This window comes from Acomys minous, assembly GCF_964271855.1.
Source record: "Acomys minous genome assembly, chromosome: 11".
Classification (NCBI taxonomy): domain Eukaryota; kingdom Metazoa; phylum Chordata; class Mammalia; order Rodentia; family Muridae; genus Acomys; species Acomys minous.
This window is the reverse complement of record NC_140492.1, coordinates 73,977,722-73,996,612: the sequence shown is the minus strand read 5'-3', so window position 1 is coordinate 73,996,612 and position 18,891 is coordinate 73,977,722. Positions and strand designations below refer to the sequence as shown.

General features: G+C 51.0%; 2 protein-coding genes across 3 annotated transcripts in view; one reads left to right on the top strand and one right to left on the bottom strand.

The window, feature by feature from the left end:
• The window catches only part of UBE2L3 (ubiquitin conjugating enzyme E2 L3), a 35,612-nt gene extending 32,501 nt beyond the window's left edge, over positions 1-3,111 (bottom strand). Inside the window, exon 1 of one of the 2 annotated variants that reach the window (XM_084800962.1) lies at positions 2,997-3,111. In XM_084800962.1, the coding sequence (XP_084657088.1) occupies positions 2,997-3,023 (27 nt within the window). In that variant the 5' untranslated portion in view covers positions 3,024-3,111. Of the gene's footprint in view, positions 1-2,455; positions 2,613-2,996 lie in introns of those variants that run through there. The other variant, XM_084800963.1, reaches the window with a different exon arrangement.
• A 10,042-nt stretch (positions 3,112-13,153) lies between these two features.
• Positions 13,154-18,534, top strand: LOC311608450 (RIMS-binding protein 3-like). The gene is given in 5 exon segments (XM_084800953.1): positions 13,154-15,139; positions 15,142-15,900; positions 15,903-16,907; positions 16,910-16,960; positions 16,963-18,534. Coding segments are annotated over 5 exon segments (4,830 nt in total). The 5' UTR covers positions 13,154-13,272; the 3' UTR covers positions 18,111-18,534.
• Positions 18,535-18,891: the final 357 nt, after the last annotated feature.

Genomic DNA, 18,891 nt, shown 5'->3' with positions numbered 1-18,891 from the left:
AAAAATTTTTTTAAATCTCCCAATCTCGGGATGGAGAGATGGCTTAGAGGTTAAGAGCACTGACTGTTCTTCCTGAGGTCCTGAGTTCAATTCCCAGCAACCACATGGTGGCTTACAACCACCTATGATGTGATCTGGTGCCATCTTCTGCAGGTGTACATGCAGGTAGAGCACTGTATATATAATAAATCCTTTTTTAATCTCCCAATCTAAAGTCAAATTGTCTTACTTACAAAATTTAGGTGGCAATAGACTAACTTTGTTGAAAACAAAAAAGAACTTCATAAGCTTGAATTAGTAAGTACTTAGAACTTTTTCCTGAGCTCAAATTTTTAAAAATAATTTAAAAACTGTGATTCCCCTCCTAGCTGTCTGCCAGCCTGGGGATTCCAAACTGGGTCGATGGGGCTAGACAGGGGGTACCAGGATGACGTCAGGTCAGCGGATCCACGTGGCTCACCCCTGTAATTCTAGCAGACAGGAGGCTGAGGCAGGACAATCACTTTGAATCTGAAGTCAAGTCTGGAATACAGAGTAAGACTTTGTCTCAAACAAAAACAAAAACAAGCCAGGCGGTGGTGGCACACACCTGTAATCCTAGCATTTGGGAGGCAGAGGCAGGTGGGTCTCTGTGAGTTCGAGGCCAACCTGGTCTACTACAAAGTGAGTTCACAACAGCCAGGACTACACAGAGAGACTCTGTCTAGAAAAAGAAAAAAACAAAACAAACCTATCAAAATGTAAAGACCTGTGTTGGAGGGGAGCACAAGTCAATCAGAGGCACAGGTGCTGACCCTAAGAACTCCTCTGGAAAGGAAGGGAATCCCTTGGAAGAGAACATAACTTTTCTCAGGCTGAGCAAAGGGAGACCACAGAGTGAATACCACAATGAAGCAGAGTTAAAGCACACATCAATTTGTCCTTTGTGAAGGAGTCAGAGGCAAGCCAAAGAATCCCTGCATTCTCTTTTCTCATCTACAAAATGGAAATAACAATATCTAACTCAAAGGGACGATTACCCATGATCGTGAATACGAAGCACACGATAAAAATTGGGAAGATGGCAGCCCTTGCAATAATTAGGTGCAAGAGCATTCAGAAATTCTGAGGTGGGAGGTAAGACTGAAGAAACTGCTTTCTAAGAAAAGTCTTTCATTCATACCAAATCAGAAGTTAGGACTGGGCCGTGAGATGGCTCAGCTGGTAAGCCTGCCCACCTTAGTTGGAGTCACATTGGACCCATACGGTGAGTGGAAGGACAAAACGGACAAGTACTGTAACCTCCACATGAATGTGTGGCGCAATTTACACACAATACACACCTACACACACATATACACGGGGTGGGGGGCAGAGACAGACACACACACACACACACACACATACATGGGGGGAGAGGGAGAGAGAGACAGAGAGAGAAATAGAGAGAGAGAGAGAGAGAGAGAGAGAGAGACAGAGAGACAGAGAGACAGAGAGACAGAGAGAGGAAGAGAGACTTGAAAAAAATTTTAAAGAAGTTAGAATTAATTGCTAAGGGCAGGACCAGAGAGGATTTAGCCAGAAAGGATTAAATACTTTTTGCTTTAGAAAAAAGAACTCTGGAGTCCAGGAAGGGCCATCAGGGAGAAGTATTGGGAAGGGGTACCTAAGACAGGGTGCATGAATTCATTTCAGTAAAAGGACAGGAAACAGCATGCATTCACAAACCTTCCTAACTGAAACCCACAAGGCTACACTGATGACAACTTTTGGGGATTTGAACACGGAAGTGCTTAGCATTCCCTTCCATCTAGGTAAATGATGGGGTGTTACTGGCAGAACAGATAGGGAGTTTAATCACAATTGTTTTGTGCCCACTTCCACTCTCCTTTTAGTTAAGTGTTCTCTCTAGATTTCAGTGAACAAACGGCTTTCTTTTGTTTCCAGTGACCCCATCAACCAAAGTACAATTTTGCCCAGCGATCTGTTCTCAGGAGCCAGCTCCCCGGGTTTTTATATTTCCGGTCCCGCGATAGCACCACGGCACTACCCAGGTAGCACTCAAACACAGGCGGGGGTCGTCTTTAGAGGATGTCCTAAAACCTACCAGTGAAAAACCCCCCAATCAACTGAGTCTCAGCAGAAGAACCAACTAGTGAGGTGACACTCGGGATACATTCGAGATACAAAGTGCTATGTATAAACAAGTTATTTTTGTAAACTTCGGCCCGTTTTGATTCGAACGACAGAAGCCAGCCCCCCCACACACACACCTCAAAAATGTCACTTTATACATCAGGGAAAGGCGATGAGGATGACTAAGAGGTGGCTAGGAAGGAGAACTTAGCTGCGGCGACTGAGAACGACCCCACGCCTTCCTATGGAGTTGGAACTTGGCCGCCGCGGGACCCGCGGTCACAAGGCGACAGTTTTCGAGGACCCCCACGCAATTTCAATAGACCACCAACTAACTGACCTAACTTTGGCCGCCTGCCCTCCTCCTTCCTTTCCCGTCTCGGGCCTCGCAGCCTCCCGGAGCTGTGGGCTGGCGGAATACGGGGCTCCGAGTCCGGCGACCGCGGCCCAGGACCGGGCGGCTCCGCGGCTGGCGCGGACTCCCAGCCGGGGGCTCCGGCTTTCTTCCCAGAGGGCGCCCAGCTGGGGCCTCCGGGCCCGGCCCCACACATCAACGGCGTCCTCGACCCGGACCGCGGCCGCTGCGACGGAGGGGCCCGGCTCCGCTCCGGGAGGAGGGGGCGCGAGAACTGCCCAGGCTGGTCCGAGGGGCCGGCGGCGGCGGCGGCGGCGGCGGCTCCCGGCGCGGCCTTGCGCTCCCGCCCAGGCTGCGGCCTAAGCGGCCCCGTTAGGTCTCTCCGCACGCGACACAGAGGCACTGCGGGGCCACGCAACGAGGGACGGAGAGTGGCGACGCCCCAAGGAACCGCGGCCCCGCCGTAGGGGTCCCGGCCCGGGGACGCCGCCCCCCCGCCTGGCCAGCGCCAGAGAAAGGCTTTTACCTTCATCAGCCTCCTGCTGGCAGCCATCTTGGATCTGGTGCTGCTGCTTTCCCAAAATGCTTCGCGGTAGGCCAGGCGGCTAGAATCCCCCCCTCACTTCCTGGAGAGGGGGAGGGGCGAACAGGGAAGAGCGCGGAAGAGAGAAGTGTGCCTACTGTGTGCGAGTCCCTGGGCTGCAGAGTCCTTTGTAGACGCCAGTGACCTGGACAATTAAAGACTCTTACTTTATAGAGCCTCCAATCCGACGGCAAATACATACAGTGCCTGGTACGTAGTAGGTTCGCTATAAATAGCGTGTGCACAAAACAGTTGAATAACCCAGAGTATTCCAGGCACTGCTAAATATTTTTAAGAAATCAAAACTGGGAAATGAGCCGGGTGGTGGTGGCGCATGCCTTTAATCCCAGCTCTTGGCAGGCAGAGGTAGGTGGATCTCTGTGAGTTCGAGGCCAGCCTGATCTACAAAGTGAGTCCAGATAGCCAAGGCTACACAGAGAAACCTTGTCTCAAACAAAACAAAAAACAAAAACAAAAAACCTGGGAGATGAGAAAGTTACTGAGGAACTGAAGACGTGATACAGTCGGCAAAGTGCCTGCCTGTTCGAGTAGGACCTGAGTTTGGATTCCTGAGAACCCATATAAAAAGTAAGCATGGAGCCGGGCGTGGTGGCGCACGCCTTTAGTCCCAGCACTCGGGAGGCAGAGCCAGGCGGATAGCTGTGAGTTCGAGGCCAGCCTGGTCTACAAAGCGAGTCCAGGACAGCCAAGGCTACACAGAGAAACCCTGTCTCAAAAGACAAAAAAAAAAAAAAAAAAAAAAAAAAAAAAAAAAAAAAAGTAAGCATGGTCTCCAGCTCTCAGGGAAGGCAGACACAGGCAGATCCCTGAAGTTCTTTGTCTAACACTCGTGACTACATTGGTGAGCCTCAGATTCAAGGAGAAAACTTGTGAAATGCAAGCAAGGAAGAACATCTGTGGACCTCAGGTCTCCACATGCATGTGTGTGCATGCCCACGTCAACATTCACATACAGTCTCCCACACACAGGTAGCTACAAGGATCTCCTTTTCAGGAAGCCTCACTTAAGAAATACTATGAATAAGAAAAAGACGTGGTGGCACACACCTTTTGTCCCAGCACGCAGGAGGCAGAGGCAGGCTGATCTCTGAGTTCGAGGCCAGCCTGGTCTACAAAGTGAGTCCAGGTTAGCCAGGGCTACACAGAGAAGCCCTGTCTCCTGTCTGGAAAACCAAAACTAAACAAAGAGAGAGGGGGGGGGGGGGAAGGGCTGGAGAAATGGCTCAGAGGTTAAGCTCACTGACTTCTCTTGCAGAGGTCCAGAGTTTGTCCTGAGTTCAAATCCTACCAACCACATGGTGGCTCACAACCATCTATGATGTCATCTGATGCCCTTTTCTGGCCTGCAGGTGTACATGCACACAGAGCATTGTATATATAATAATAAATAAACAAATCGTTTTTTTAAAAGAAAGAAAGAAAAGAAAAAGAGAGCAGCTGGGGGGGGGGGGTGGCACATGCCTTTAATCCCAGCATTTGGGAGGCAGAGGCAGGTGGATCTCTGTGAGTTCCAGGCCAGCTTGGTCTACAAAGCGAGTCCAGGACAATCTCAGAGCTACATAGAGAAACCCTGGGAGTGGAGGGGTCAGTAGAGAAAGAACAGAGCAGACAATCATAGTGGATTCTGCCTTTAATTTCAGCAAAGGGAAACAGGCAGGTGAGACTACAAGTGCCAGCCTAGGCTATATAATATTAGCTGGGAGCTGGAGAGATGGCTCAGCGGTTAAGGGCACTTACCACTCTTCCAGAGGTCCTGAGTTCAAGTCCCAGCAACCACATGGTGGCTCACAGCCATCTATAATGAGATCTGATGTGCACTGTATACATAATAAATAAATAAATCTTTTTTTAAAATAGTAAGGCCAGGCATGGTGGCGCATGCCTTTAATCCCAGCACTTGGGAGGCAGAGGCAGGAGGATCACTGTGAGTTCGAGGCCAGTCTGGTCTACAAAGTGAGTCCAGGACAACCACGGCTAACACAGAGAGACCCTGTCTCAAAAAAAAAAAAAAAACCAAAAAAATAAAAATAAGAAAAATAGTAAAGCTGGGGGTGGTGGCACACGTCTGTAATCCCAGCATGGGGAGGCAGAGGCAGGCCGATCGCTGTGAGTTCGAGGCCAGCCTGGACTACAAAGCTAGTCCAGGACAGCCAAGGCTACACAGAGAAACCCTGTCTCAAAAAACCAAAAACAAAACAATGAAAAAATAGTAATAGCTGCCGGGAGTGGTGTCACAAACATGTAATCTCATAATTCCATCAGTACCGAATATGAAGCCAGAAGATCCAGGGGGAAAGAACCTGCTACCAGCAACACCACACATAATGCTCCTGCCAGGGCAGCAGTGTTGTTAGGGGCAGGTTAAAATGTAGATAAGGTCTTTTTTTTCTTTTTCTTTTTCAAAAAGATTTATTTATTTATTATTATATACACAGTGTTCTGCCTGCATGTACACTTATAGGCCAGAAGAGAGCATCAGATCACATTACAGATGGTTGTGAACCACCATGTGGTTGCTGGGAATTGAACTCAGGACCTTTGGAAAAGCAGGCGGTGCTCCTAACCCCTGAGCCATCTCTCCAGCCCTGTAGATAAGGTCTTATGTAGCCCAGGGTGGCCCCAAAATTCACTACATGACTGAAGATGACCTTAAACTCCTGATCCTCCCACCCCCACCCTCAAGCGCTGGGCGTGCCTCTGAGTCACCCGTGTACCTGTGCTCCTGCAAACTTCAATAAACTCATTAGAATGAGCCTTTGGGGTTTTTTGGTGCCCTTTCTAATCTAGAATGAATAGACTGCCCAAGAAAAATCACATGACCCCAGTGAGGAATGGTGGTCTAGGCCACCCCATGTCTCAGAGGAAGGCTGGCGCTCTAAGGAGACACTATAAGAAATATAGAGCTGCCGGGCGTGGTGGCGCACGCCTTTAATCCTAGCACTCAGGAGGCAGAGGCAGGTGGCTCGCTACGAGTTCGAGGCCAGCCTGGTATACAAAGTGAGTCTAGAAAGCCGAGGCTACACAGAGAAACCCTGCTTCAAAAAACCAAACCAAAACAAAAAACAAAAACAAAAACAACAGCTGAGGCTGGAAGAGTGGTTCAGAGGTTCTTGGCTATTCTTCCCAACGTCCTGAGTTCACTCACAGCCATCTGGCACCCTCTTCTGGGCATGCAGGTATAATACTGCATAAATAATTTTTATTTTTATTTATTTTTTATGTTTTGGTTTTTCAAGACAGGATTCCAGGACTCTGTGATTCCTGGACTCACTTTTTGACCAGGCTGGCCTCAAACTCACAGCGACGCCTGCCTCTGCGTCCCAAGTGCTGGGATTAAAGGCGTGCGCCACCACACTCAGCTTTAAAAATGTGTATTTTAAGCCGGGCGTGGTGGCACACGCCTTTAATCCCAGCACTCGGGAGGCAGAGGTAGGTGGATCGCTGTGAGTTCGAGGCCAGCCTGGTCTACAAAGTGAGTCCAGGATGGCCAAGGCTACACAGAGAGACCCTGTCTCGAAAAACATAAAAAAAAAAATGTGTATTTAAAAAAAAAAGTATAGCTGGGCAGTGGTGGTGCACGCCTTTAATCTCAGCACTCAGGAGGCAGAAGTAGGGTGATCTCTGTAAGTTTCAGGCCAGCCTGGTCAACAGAGCAAGTTCCTGGGCAGCCAAGGCTACACAGAGATACCCTGGGGGGGCACTGAGTGGGTGGCATGGTAGTGCACACCTTCAGTCCCAGAAGCACTGTAGAGGCAGAGGCAGGTGGATCTCGTGAATTCAAGGACAGCCAAGTCTATACAGAGAAATCCTGTCTGGAACAAAAAGAAAAGAAAAGAAAAGTAAAAAGTAAAAAGCAAAAAAGCAAAAGAAAGAAAGACAGAGTGAGCCAGGCACAGTAGCACACACCTATAATCCCAGCACTCAGGAGGCAGAGCCAAGAAGATCTCTCTGAGTTCAAGGCCAGCCTGGTCTACAAAGCAAGACAGGACCAAGGCTACACAGAGAAACCCTGTCTTGAAAAACCAAAAATAAAAAATAAAGAAAAGGAAAAAAAAAGAAGCTGGGTGTGGTGAACTCTGTGAGTTCAAGGCCAGCTTGATTGACAAAGAGAGTTCCAGCACAGCCAAGACTATTACACAGAGAAACACTGTCTGGAAAAAACAAACAAACAAAAAGAAAAGCAAAGCCGGGCGTGGTGGCGCACGCCTTTAATCCCAGCACTCGGGAAGCAGAGGCAGGCGGATCGCTGTGAGTTCGAGGCCAGCCTGGTCTACAAAGCAAGTCCAGGACAGCCAAGGCTACACAGAGAGACCCTGTCTCGAAAAACCAAACCAAAAAAAAAAAAAAAGAAAAGCAATCTATCCATTTCTGCCTCTTAAATGCTAGGATTAATGGTGTGGGTTATGGCATTCATCTGTAAATTATGTAACTTGAGATTGGAGGTGGTGAACTGTCTCTCACACACACACACACACACACACACACACACACACACACACACACACACACACACTGGCCCAGAGGAACAAAGTTTGATTTCTGTTTTGTTTTGTTTGGTTTGGGTTTTTTTGGTTTTTCGAGACAGGGTTTCTCAGTAGCCTTGGCTGGGCTGGACTCACTTTGTAGACCAGGCTGGCCAGGAACTCACAGTGATCCACCTGCCTCTGCCTCCCAAGTGCTGGAATTACAGGTGTGCGCCACCACCACCACCACCACCACCACCACCACCACCACGCCCGGCTTTGTTTTGTTTTTTGAGAAAATGAGCTGGGCGTGGTGGCGACGGCACATGCCTTTAATCCCAGCACTCGGGAGGCAGAGGCAGGTGGATCACTGTGAGTTCGAGGCCAGCCTGGTCTACAAAGTGAGTCCAGGACAGCCAAGGCTACACAGAGAAACCCTGTCTCAAAAAAATATAAGTTTTCTGAGACAAGGCTTCTCTGTGTAACCCTTGCTGTCCTAGTACTCACTCTGACTCAGAGATCTGCCTGCCTCTGCCTCGCCAGACCTGGGATTAAAGGTGTGCACCACCACTGCCCAGCTCCAAATTTGATTTATAGCACCCATCTCAACCTCAGACATTTTGATTCCCTCTTCTGGCCTCTGAAGGTACTACACACACCTGGAGGTGCTGTGCTCAGAAATACATGGGTATTGGGGCTAGTGAGATGGCTCAGAGGTTAAGAGAAGTGACTGTTTCCCAGAGGTCCTGAGTTCAATTCCCAGAAGCCACATGGTGGGTCACAACCAGCTATAATGAGATCTAGTGCTCCCTTTTGTCATACAGGCAGAGCACTGTGTACATAATGAATACATTTTTTGTTTTGTTTTTTGAGACGGGCTCTGTGTAGCCTTGGCTGTCCTGGACTCACTTTGTAGACCAGGCTGTCCTGGAACTCACAGAGATCTGCCTGCCTCTGCCTCCAAGTGCTGGGATTAAAGGCATGTGCCACCATGAAGCCAGACAAGCCAAGTCTCGAAAAACCAAAAGAAAGAAAGAAATACATGCATATAAAACACATTTAAAAACTTAAAAATTAAGGTGAGGAGGCAGTCTTGATGTGGTAAAAGGGAGACAAGAGAGGGTAGAGGCAAAAAATCATCAAATTTTCAACTTTGTTTTGTTTTGTTTTCATGACAGGGTCTCTCTGTGTATCCTTGTCTGTCCTGGGCTCACCTTGTAGACCAGGCTGGCCTCAAACTCACAGAGATCCACCTGCATCTGCCTCCCGGGTGCTGGGATTAAACAGGAAACCACCACCGCCCTCAACTTTGTTTTGTTTTTGAGACAAGGTTTTGGTATATATCTCTGACTATCCTGGAACTTAATATTTGAACCAGCCTAACCTCAAACTCACAGAAATCCACCTGTTTATTGCTGCGAAGTGCTGGGATTAGATGCTGCGCCACACCTCCACACCTGGAGCTCACCTCCCCTTCTCTCTCTCTCCCCCCCCCCCCCCCCCCGTCTCTGTCTCTCTGTCCACTCTCTCTCTCTCTCATGTGCCTCTCTTTCTCTCTCTCTCGTGTGTGTGTGTGTGTGTGTGTGTGTGTGTGTGTGTTGTTTTTTTGTTTTCAAGACAGGGTTTCTCTGTGTAGCCTTGGCTGTCTGGGACTCACTTTGTAGATCAGGCCTCCAACTCACAGAGATCCATGTGCCTCTTCCTCCCCAAGTGCTGGGGTTACAGGCATGCGCCACTGCGTCCCGCTCTTTCTTTAATTTTGGAAGTGAAGACCTGAGACTCAGAGAAAACAGTAACTTGGAATAACCCTGCCTCCAAGTGTGTAATTCTTTCTCATATATCTTGGGCACAGTGGGGATGTCCTGGGTCCCACAAAGGAACAGAGTAGAGACCAAGAAAGACACTCCATCTTCTGGAATACATCTGATATGCTGCAGGGGGTTCTGGCATGGCTGGCGATACCAGTTGGTGACTGTGGGGATTCTAGTGATCCACATTATTATTATTATTATTATTATTATTATTATTATTATTATAATATTTTTAGTTTTAGTTTTTCAAGACAGGCTTTCTCTGTGTAGCCTTGGTTGTCCTGGACTCACCAGTTGGTGACTGTGGGGACTCTAGTGATCATTATTATTATTATTATTATTATTATTATTATTATTATTATTATTATTATTATTATTATTATTACTTTGGGTTTTCCAGACAGGGTTTCTCTGTGTAGCCTTGGCTGTCCTGGACTCACTTTGTAGACCAGGCTGGTCTTGAACCCACAGTGATCCTCCTGCCTCTGCCTCTCAGGTGCTGGGACTAAAGGTGTGAGTCACCGCACCCTGCCTCCTGATCCACTTTACATCTTCCCCCTGGTGACAGGTCCATTTCCAGACCTCGAAGTTTAGGCGCCCCCTTCAGGCTGCAGTAAGTCCCATGGCTGTGAAACCACCCCTACCACTGGGAGGTAAGAGCCTCACAGCTCAGCTCTAGGAGCCAGGTGCCCTGGAAAGCCACCTACAGCATGGTCCTCTCTGTAAAGTAGTGCCTTATAAGGGCTCCGTGAAGACAAGCCTTCCTGTAACCCAGGACAGATCCAAGGCTAAGGCCAGGACTAGTTTCTCACCTGCAACCCTTATACCGCATCTCTTCAGCTCTGAAAACGAATCTTGAACCATAATTCTCCTGTTCTTGTTTCTCGAGGGTATTTTCTATAGGCTCAGGGGAATCTGGTTTAAAAATAAGTATAGGGCCAGGTGCTGAGTAAACACAGCAGTAAGAAATCACAGGTGAAAAAAAAAAGAAAAAGAAAGGCCGGGCGTGGTGGTGCATGCCTTTAATCCCAGCACTCGGGAGGCAGAGGCTGGTGGATCGATGTGAGTTCGAGGCCAGCCTGGTCTACAAAGTGAGTCCAGGACAGCCAAGGCTACACAGAGAGACCCTGTCTCGAAAAACCAAAAAAGAAAAGAAAAGAAAGAACTCCCCACTAAACTGGGTTAAATGTACACTGCTAGTTTTCTGTACATAAATATAATTACAAAATTTTAAAAAAAGAAAAAGAAATCGTCCCAGGTGCTTTCTAGGCTCGGCAGACACCACAAAGAAGCTTCTGAAGGAATTTATGAATACAGAAGGTCAGTTATCAGTGTGTCTCTTATGAGCCACTTAATGCCAGGGCCTGGAAGACAAGAAGGAACCAGATGGGAGGAGAGTTCCCGAGAGACAGACACACCCAGGAGAAGGATGTGTGTGTGACTCCCCACCCCAAACACACCCAGGAGAAGGATGTGTGTGTGATTCCCCACCCAAACAGGGTTGCTCCCTTTCTGTCTGTCTATCTTTCTTTCTTTTTGCTTTTTTCTTTTTTTATATATTTTTCTTTTTCTTTTCTTTTCTTTCTTTTTTCTTTTCTTTTCTTTTAGGATTTTCAAGACAGAGTTTCTCTGTGTAGCCTTGGCTGTCCAGGACTCACTTTGTAGACAGTGATCTACCTGCTTCTGCCTACCAACTGCTGGGATTACAGGTATGTGCCACCACACCCAGCTTCTTTTACATTTTTCGAGGCAAGGCCTCTCTGTGTAACGTCCCTAGCTGTCCTAGACTTGCTTTGGAGATCAGGCTGACCTGCACCTACCTCGGCCTCCTGAGTGCTGGGATTAAAGGAGTGTGCCACCATACCTGGCTTTGTTTTTCTTTCTTCTTTTCTTTTCTAATTTTTGTATTATAATTTTATTTTTTTTAGTTTTTTAAAGGTTTGTGTATTCTTTTGTATACAGTGCTTTGCCTGCATGTACACCTGCACGTCAGAAGAGGGCATCAGATCACATTATAGATGGTTGTGAGCCACCATGTGGTTTCTGGGAATTGAACTCAGGACCTCAGGATGAGCAGCCAGTGCTCTTAAACGCTGAGCCATCTCTCCAGCCCCTATTTATTTTTTAGAATAATTTATTTAGGGGGCTGGAGAGATGGCTCAGCGCTTAAGAGCACTGACTGCTCTTGCAAAACACCCAGGTTCAATTTCCAGCACCCACATAGCAGCTCACAACTGTCCAAGATCTGACACCTCACAAAGACATACATGCAAGCAAAACACCAATGCACATAAAATAAAAATAAATTAAGGGGCTGGAGAGATGGCTCAGAGGTTTAGAGCACCTGCTGCTCTTCCAAAGGTCCTGAGTTCAATTCCTAGCAACCACATGGTGGCTCACAACCATCTAAGAGATCTGATGTCCACTTCTGGCATGCAGGCATACATGCAGACAGAACACTCTCTACATAAGAAATAAACCTTAAAAAAATAAATTATTTTTAAAAATATTTAATTTTATGTGCATTGATGTGAGGTTGTCAGATCACCTGGAACTGGAGTTACAGACAGTTGTGAGCTGCCATGTGGGTGCTGGGAATTGGACCCCAGGTCCTTTGGAAGAGCAGACAGTGCTCTTAACCACTGAGCCATCTCTCCAGTTCCGGGTGTTGTTTTTCTTTGAAGAAAGGAGAGTCTCCTGTCTCTCCTTTGAGGAATGGGCCTTACCCAAACCTGGATGAGTTCAATTCTCAGCAACCACATGGTGGCTCACAACCATCTATAAGGAGATCTGGTGTGCAGGTGTACATGCAGGCAGAGCACTGTATACATAATCAATAAATAAATCTTGAGAGAGAGAAGAAGAAGAAGAGGAAGAAGAAGAAGAAGAAGAAGCAGAAGAGAAAGAAAGAAAGAAAGAAAGAAAGAGGGCTGGAGAGATGGCTTAGAGGCTAAGAGCACTGTCTGTTCTTCCAAAGGTCCTGAGTTAATTCCCAGCAACCACATGGTGGCTCACAACCATCTATAAAAAGATCGGTGCCCTCTTCTGGCCTGCAAGGGTATAAGTAGGCAGAGCACTGTATACATAATAAATAAATATCTAAAAAGAAAGAAAGGAAGGAAGGAAGGAAGGAAGGAAGAAAACATAGCTTTGGCTTCCAGTAACCTACATGCTGACTACAAATCCCTTATAGCGTCAATTCCAGGGCGTATAATGCGCTCTTCTGACCTCAAAGAGCACCAGATATGCGTGTGACCCACATAAACTCTTGTAGGCACATTCACATAAATGAACAAAATAACAAAAACCTTTCAAGATAGAGTTTCTCTGTGAAATAGCCCTGGCTGTCCTGGATCTCTCTTTATAGACCAGGCTGGCCTCGAACTCTCAGATGTCTGCCTGCCTCTGCCTCCCAAGTGCTGGGATTAAAGGCGTGTGCCAACCATGACCGGTTTAAAGAGATCTTGTAATAAAATCTCAGTTACCCTGTTCAAATTCGGTACCAGAAACCTATTAGGAGCATTTTTACCCACGACCCTGGCCCCTTTCCTCCATGCCCAGGGTCCCTACTAGGGATCTAGTTCTGAAAGCGATTGCATACTGCCGGGGAGAGTGGAAAGGGTCACAAAAGGCCTGAAGCAGATAAGGTGGGGACTCAGAAATATGTCCGGGGTATGCCGGGAAATTCAGGGGCTAGTTTGAAAGGAGTCTCAGGAGTCTGGTGAGAGGGAAAGGCGTTCGGTCTGGGGAGACGCGGCAGGTTATAAGGGAGACCACCCCCAAGGCGGAAGGGGCGCGAGGTGGGCACCTAGGGCGCCGGAAGGGGCGCGCGGGGCGGTTGGCAGCGGCCGGGGGGGGCGGCGGCCGTTGGCTAACTGGCCTACCAAGCTATCGCCGGCTTCTTGCCGGGCTGTGGCCACCACAATGACAAAGGATTCACCCACCCCCTTGGGTGGTGGCCGCGCGTCGCCCAAGAAGCCAGGCAGCCCCGGCCCAGTGGCAGCAGTGCTGGAGGAGCAGAGACGAGAGCTAGAGAAACTGCGGGCAGAGCTGGAGGCCGAGCGCGCGCGCGGCCGGTCGGAACGGCGGCGTTTCGCGACCCAGGCGCGCCAGCTGCGGGAGTCGGCGGAGCAGGAGCGGCAGCAGCTGGCTGACCATCTGCGCTCCAAGTGGGAGGCACGACGCCTCCGGGAGCTGCGGCAGCTGCAGGATGAGGTGCAGCGCGAGCGTGAGGCCGAGATCCGGCAGCTGCTGCGCTGGAAGGAAGCAGAGTTGCGGCAGCTGCAGCAGCTGCTACACCAGGAGCGCGACGTGGTAGTGCGCCAGGCACGGGAGCTTCAGCGCCAGCTGGCCCAGGAGCTGGTGAACCGGGGTTACTGTAGCCGCTCGGGGGCGTCCGATGCCTCCGCCGCACAATGCCGCTGTCGCCTGCAGGAAGTGCTGGCGCTGCTACGGTGGGAGACCGACGGCGAGCAAGCTGCGCGCATCCGCCACCTGCAGGCGGCGCTAGACGTGGAGCGCCAGCTCTTCCTTAAATACATCCTGGAGCACTTCCGCTGGCAGCCTGCTTTACCAGAACCCACGGACCCCCAAGCCACACATCCCTTGGAAGAGCCACCCCTAGAAGCCCAGAGCGACACTCGTGACAGCCCAAAACCAGCTCGTCGGCTCGGATCCCTCGAAAGCCTGAACACTGGCGTCAGGGTTCGTTCTCCAAACCATCTGCTGCCCACGCGCGCCAGCTCCCTCGAATCCTTGACAACAGCACTTTCCTGCTCACTGGACAGCACACTGAATTGCCCCCAGGTTTCCGAATCCGAGGTATTGGTCTCTTCGACCAACGCCTCCATCCCAGGCACCTCCAGTCCCCAGCCGCCGCCTCAGGTGCCACCAACACATAGGAAACCTAGTGACCTGCAGGAAGAAAGTTCCGAGAACAAGCCCTGCGAAGACCTGACCCCTTCACCGCCGGGTCTGGACTACCACGAATTAGTAAGGCAGAACTCGGAGTTGGCCGAAGCATTGCAGGTGCTGGTTCGCCGCTGCTGTAGCCTGCGCGAAGAGAACTTGGAGCTGCGGCGCGCGAGCTTCCCAGATGAGGCCAATGAGAAAGTGAAATGGCTCAAGGTGAAGCACTCTGAGCTGGCCGATCTCCCTCACCGTGTCGAAGACAGGGCCCGCAAGCTGCAGGAGACCAACCTGCGGACCGTGAGCGCTCCTGTGCCCGGTGAGAGCCTTGAAGGATTGGACCTGGGCCAAGTGTTTGCCCGCCAGCGTGCTCAGGATCTGTCAGAAGAGGCTGGTGCACTGCAAGCCAAGGATCTGCAGATCGAAGCATTAAGGCGGGAGTGCCACCTGCTGCGGGCGCGCGTCGCCGCGGACCTTGGCAGCTCCTCGCATCCTGGAGAGGGCGCCACCTGCGCACAATGGTGCAACTTTAATGATTTGGACCGGCTGCAGCGCGAGTCTCAGCGGGAAGTGCTGCGCTTGCAAAGACAGTTGACTCTACATCAGAGTAAAGCTGGCGCCTGGGCGGAAGCGGGTAGCCTCAGCGCACCCTCAGAGACAACGCGGCACCAGGTGCAGGCGCTGGAGCGCGAGCTGGGTGCACGGCGGCGGGAATGCGAGGAGCTGAGCTCTCAGGCAGCGGCCGCTGAGCGGCGCTACGAGGAGGCAGAGGCACAACTGCAGGCCGCGCTGCATAAGGGCGCTAGGCTGTCAGAGGAGAACGCACGGCTGCAGGTCCTGGCCAGCTGGGTGAAGAAGATGGCAGACGAGAACAGCAATGTTCCCCGCAGCAAACGCACCCGAGGCAGAGGCAAGAACTCGAGGCCACTGGCCTGCTGTCGGAGCAGCTGCTGCAACAAGCCGGGTATGCGCAAGACAGGCAGCAGCAGCTGCACCACTACCATAACAAAGCACCGAGTGACCTTCGGGCTTCAGGGAAAGAGATGCAGGGGTTGCAGTGTCAGCCTGGCCACCACTCCGAGACATCGGAGACCACCCAAGCTTCAGAGTCCCAAGGCAGGGGTAGCAAGAGGCCCAAGTTCAAGCCAAAGTCTGAAGAGCATTCATTGTCGCTGCCAACCAGGGACATACAACTTCCTGCTTGTCTCTCCCAGCAGGAGAACCCAGTTACCCTTGGAGAGACACCTGGTGCCGCCCAAGTGTCAGACAGAAATGCCACCAGTCAGCCTCTGGACTCCAGGCCACAGGCCAAGAGAAGCAGTTCACAGTCAAATTCCTCCTCAGAGGTAGAGTCCATGTGGGCTACAGTGCCATCTTGCCTCTCTCTGGACATGGACACAGCGAGTGAAGTGGATGACTTAGAACCAGACAGCGTGTCCGTCCCCCTGGAAGGGAGGAGCTCCGAGGCTCCCGACACCCCCACGCTCAAGGTCTTTTTGGCTAGATGCAGCTATAATCCATTGGAAGGGCCTAATGAGCGTTGTCCAGGCCAGCTGCCCCTCACAGCCGGGGATTATGTATACATCTTTGGAGATGTGGATGAGGATGGCTTCTACGAAGGGGAGCTTGTGAATGGGCAGCGAGGGTGGTTCCGTCTACCGTGGTGGAGCCGGTTTCAGGGAGCCCCGTGCTCACCCGCCTGTTCCCCACGTGCCCTAACGATGCTCCCACTGCACTACCCATGGAGCAGAGCAAAGTCTTGAAAGGCGGCTTATTACTTGAGGGAGTACAGGGGTCGCTGGAGAGAGGCCCATGCCAGATGGGAGGGTCAGACTCAAAGACCGATTCGGCAGTAGAGATCTTGAAAGCCAAGACAGGAGCCTGGCTCGACTTGAAAGCAACCCCAGAGGAGCAGAGCTACTCCAGGCCCCTTCTGGGAGCCAAAGAAGTCTTCTGCCTGGCCCCCATGCAACTACAGCTGCAGAACGTCACAGCCACCTCTGCCACGATTACCTGGGCTGCAGGCAGCAATAGATACTCCCATGTGGTGTACCTTGAAGACAAAGAGCACACCCTAACTCCCTCAGGGGTGAACTGCTACACCTTCCAAGGCCTATGTCCCGGAACACGTTACCGGGTGAGGGTGGAGGTGCAGCTACCCAGGGACCTGCTACAGGTGCTCTGGAAAACAATGTCGTCCACGATAACTTTCCATACACCTTTAGCAGGACCCCCTGACCCTCCTCTGGATGTGCTGGTGGAGCACCATGCCTCCCCGGGTTTCCTGGTCGTCAGCTGGCTCCCTGTGACCATCGACTCGGCGGGGTCCTCCAACGGAGTGCAGGTCACTGGCTACGCTGTGTACGTGGACGGGTTCAAGGTGACGGAAGTTGCCGACGCCACTGCTGGCAACACCCTGCTGGAGTTCTCCCAGCTTCAGGTCCCCCTAGCCTGCCAGAAGGTTTCAGTGAGAACCATGTCACTCTATGGCGAGTCCCTAGACTCGGTGCCGGCTCAGATCCCGGAGGACTGTGTCTCTTGTTACCCGTTCCTAGAGGCTCCTCCCTTTAGCTACACAGATAGTGACCCTTCTACCTGCAGAGTGGCTTTCCCTGTCTGTCACCAGAAACTGGTACAGGCACCCCTGAGTGCCAGTCCAGCCCACAGGGCCCCGGAAACTGTGGGGAGCCTCAGGCTAAATTTCTAGGAGGATTCCTGAAGAGTCTCCAAGGAAGCATTTACTGGTACCCAGCCTGAGTTCAGATGGGGCAAACAGCCAACTCCAGGGCCCCCCGGAGGCCTGGAAGGACTATGAGAAGGACCTGTCCTTTCAGAAGAATCCCCAGAACCACAAGGCACTTCTGCTCCTTGACCAGTCTGGGATGGAGGAAGGCCATGTCCCACACATGTGCATCAGCGGGAGTCCGGCTCCAAGATTTGCCCAGCACTCCCCAGAGACTGGACCTGGGAAAGCGCTGCATTGGGAGAAGCCTGGCTTTGAGAAAGGCCTTCTTCAAAAGCCATATTCTCAGAGAGTCCCAGCTCACCGGCCAGGCTCCAGCCAGTGCCACGCGCCTGACTTCCATCACGTTTTGGAAGAGGAAGAGGCTCTGTGTTTGGATTCTCGGTGCACAGAGAAGCCAGAGCAAAGAAAGAACAAGGCCCAAAGTGGACAAAGGCAGGGGACTCCAGGAAGCAAGAGAGAGTGCCAGTTCCATGAGCCTACCTCAGTGCTGTGCCCAGCACCGACCAGCAAAGTCCTTAAGATGGCAAGTGGTGGCCCCGAGCAGCTGGAGACAGAAGCCCACGGTCCAGTCCGGATCTTTGTGGCCCTCTTTGGTCACAGCCCCCTGGTAATGCCAGTCAATCCCGAAGCTGCCGAAGAAGAGCTGGCCTTCCAGAAAGGGCAGCTGCTGAGAGTGTGGGGCTCACGGGATCCCCGCGGCTTCTACCACGGAGAGTGCAATGGACAAGTGGGCAAAATCCCTGGGCACCTGGTAGTTGAGATAGAGGTGGGCACAGAGCAGGCGGATGGGAGGTGGCGTCTGCCAGGCCAAGGGCAGCGTGAAGACTTGGAGAGTCTAACCAACTCCCCGGGATCCTTTATGCCTCAAGGGAACTCTAGACCACCCAGACCCTGGACCCCAAAGACAATGGTGGCAGCTCTGGACTATGACCCCAGGGATGGGAGAGCAGGGGTCCGGGCGAAGGGCAAGCTGGTGCTGAGGGCTGGAGATGTAGTCACCGTTTATGGGCCTGTGGATGATAAGGGATTCTACTATGGTGAGTGTGGTGGACACAGAGGCCTGGTCCCAGCCCATCTGCTGGATGACTTGCCGGTCCATGGAGAGTAAGCACGACTCCCCTTTAGGGGGGGTAGCCTCTGGCTACCCACACCCCTTGGAAAACGAAGCAAGCACGTACACCTTCACACAACATCCCTCCTCCTCACCAGCCACCTTAAGCAACACTGGCTCCAGGCAGCATCACCTGAGACTGACAACCATCCCCAGACGTCCTCCCAGGGTCCAACAGCAGCAGGATTAAACCAGCCAGCCCCTGTGAGTTTCACAGGCTACTGCACAGACATAACTAACCAGGTTAGGTATCAGAGGTGCCTTTTTTTCTGTGGTCAGTATGTTTTCTTTAGCAGGTTAACATTATCCATCCATTGCCTTGTATGAAAGTCTCAAGAAAATTTAAAAAGAAAAAGCAATCAGAATGCTATTTTTCTATTTTATGTTCAACCCTCATTAAAATGTTCATAGAAAAAGAGAATACTTCGGAAGTTAAAGCATGGCCAAGGGACACAAGAGCAGGCCTCCTCTCTGCTCCCGTTTGCCCAGTGGATGTGGAACAGAGGCCTCAATATTTTCCTGAAAAATCTTCGCGCTAGAGTGAGCCTTCCTCAAGCCAGGGCAACCCAGCTAAAGAGTACACAGAGGCAGAGCTGAGACGTCCCTGGGTGGGGCTTTGCACTGGTAAGTGTCCCTCAGCTAGGGTCCTGCTCCAGTAACGGATAGTGTTCCCATAATGCTTTGTTATTTGTTTTTGTGGGGTTTTTTGTTTGTTTATTTTTTCGAGACAGGTTCTCTCTGTGTAGCCTTGGCTGTCCTAGACTCGCTTTGTAGACCA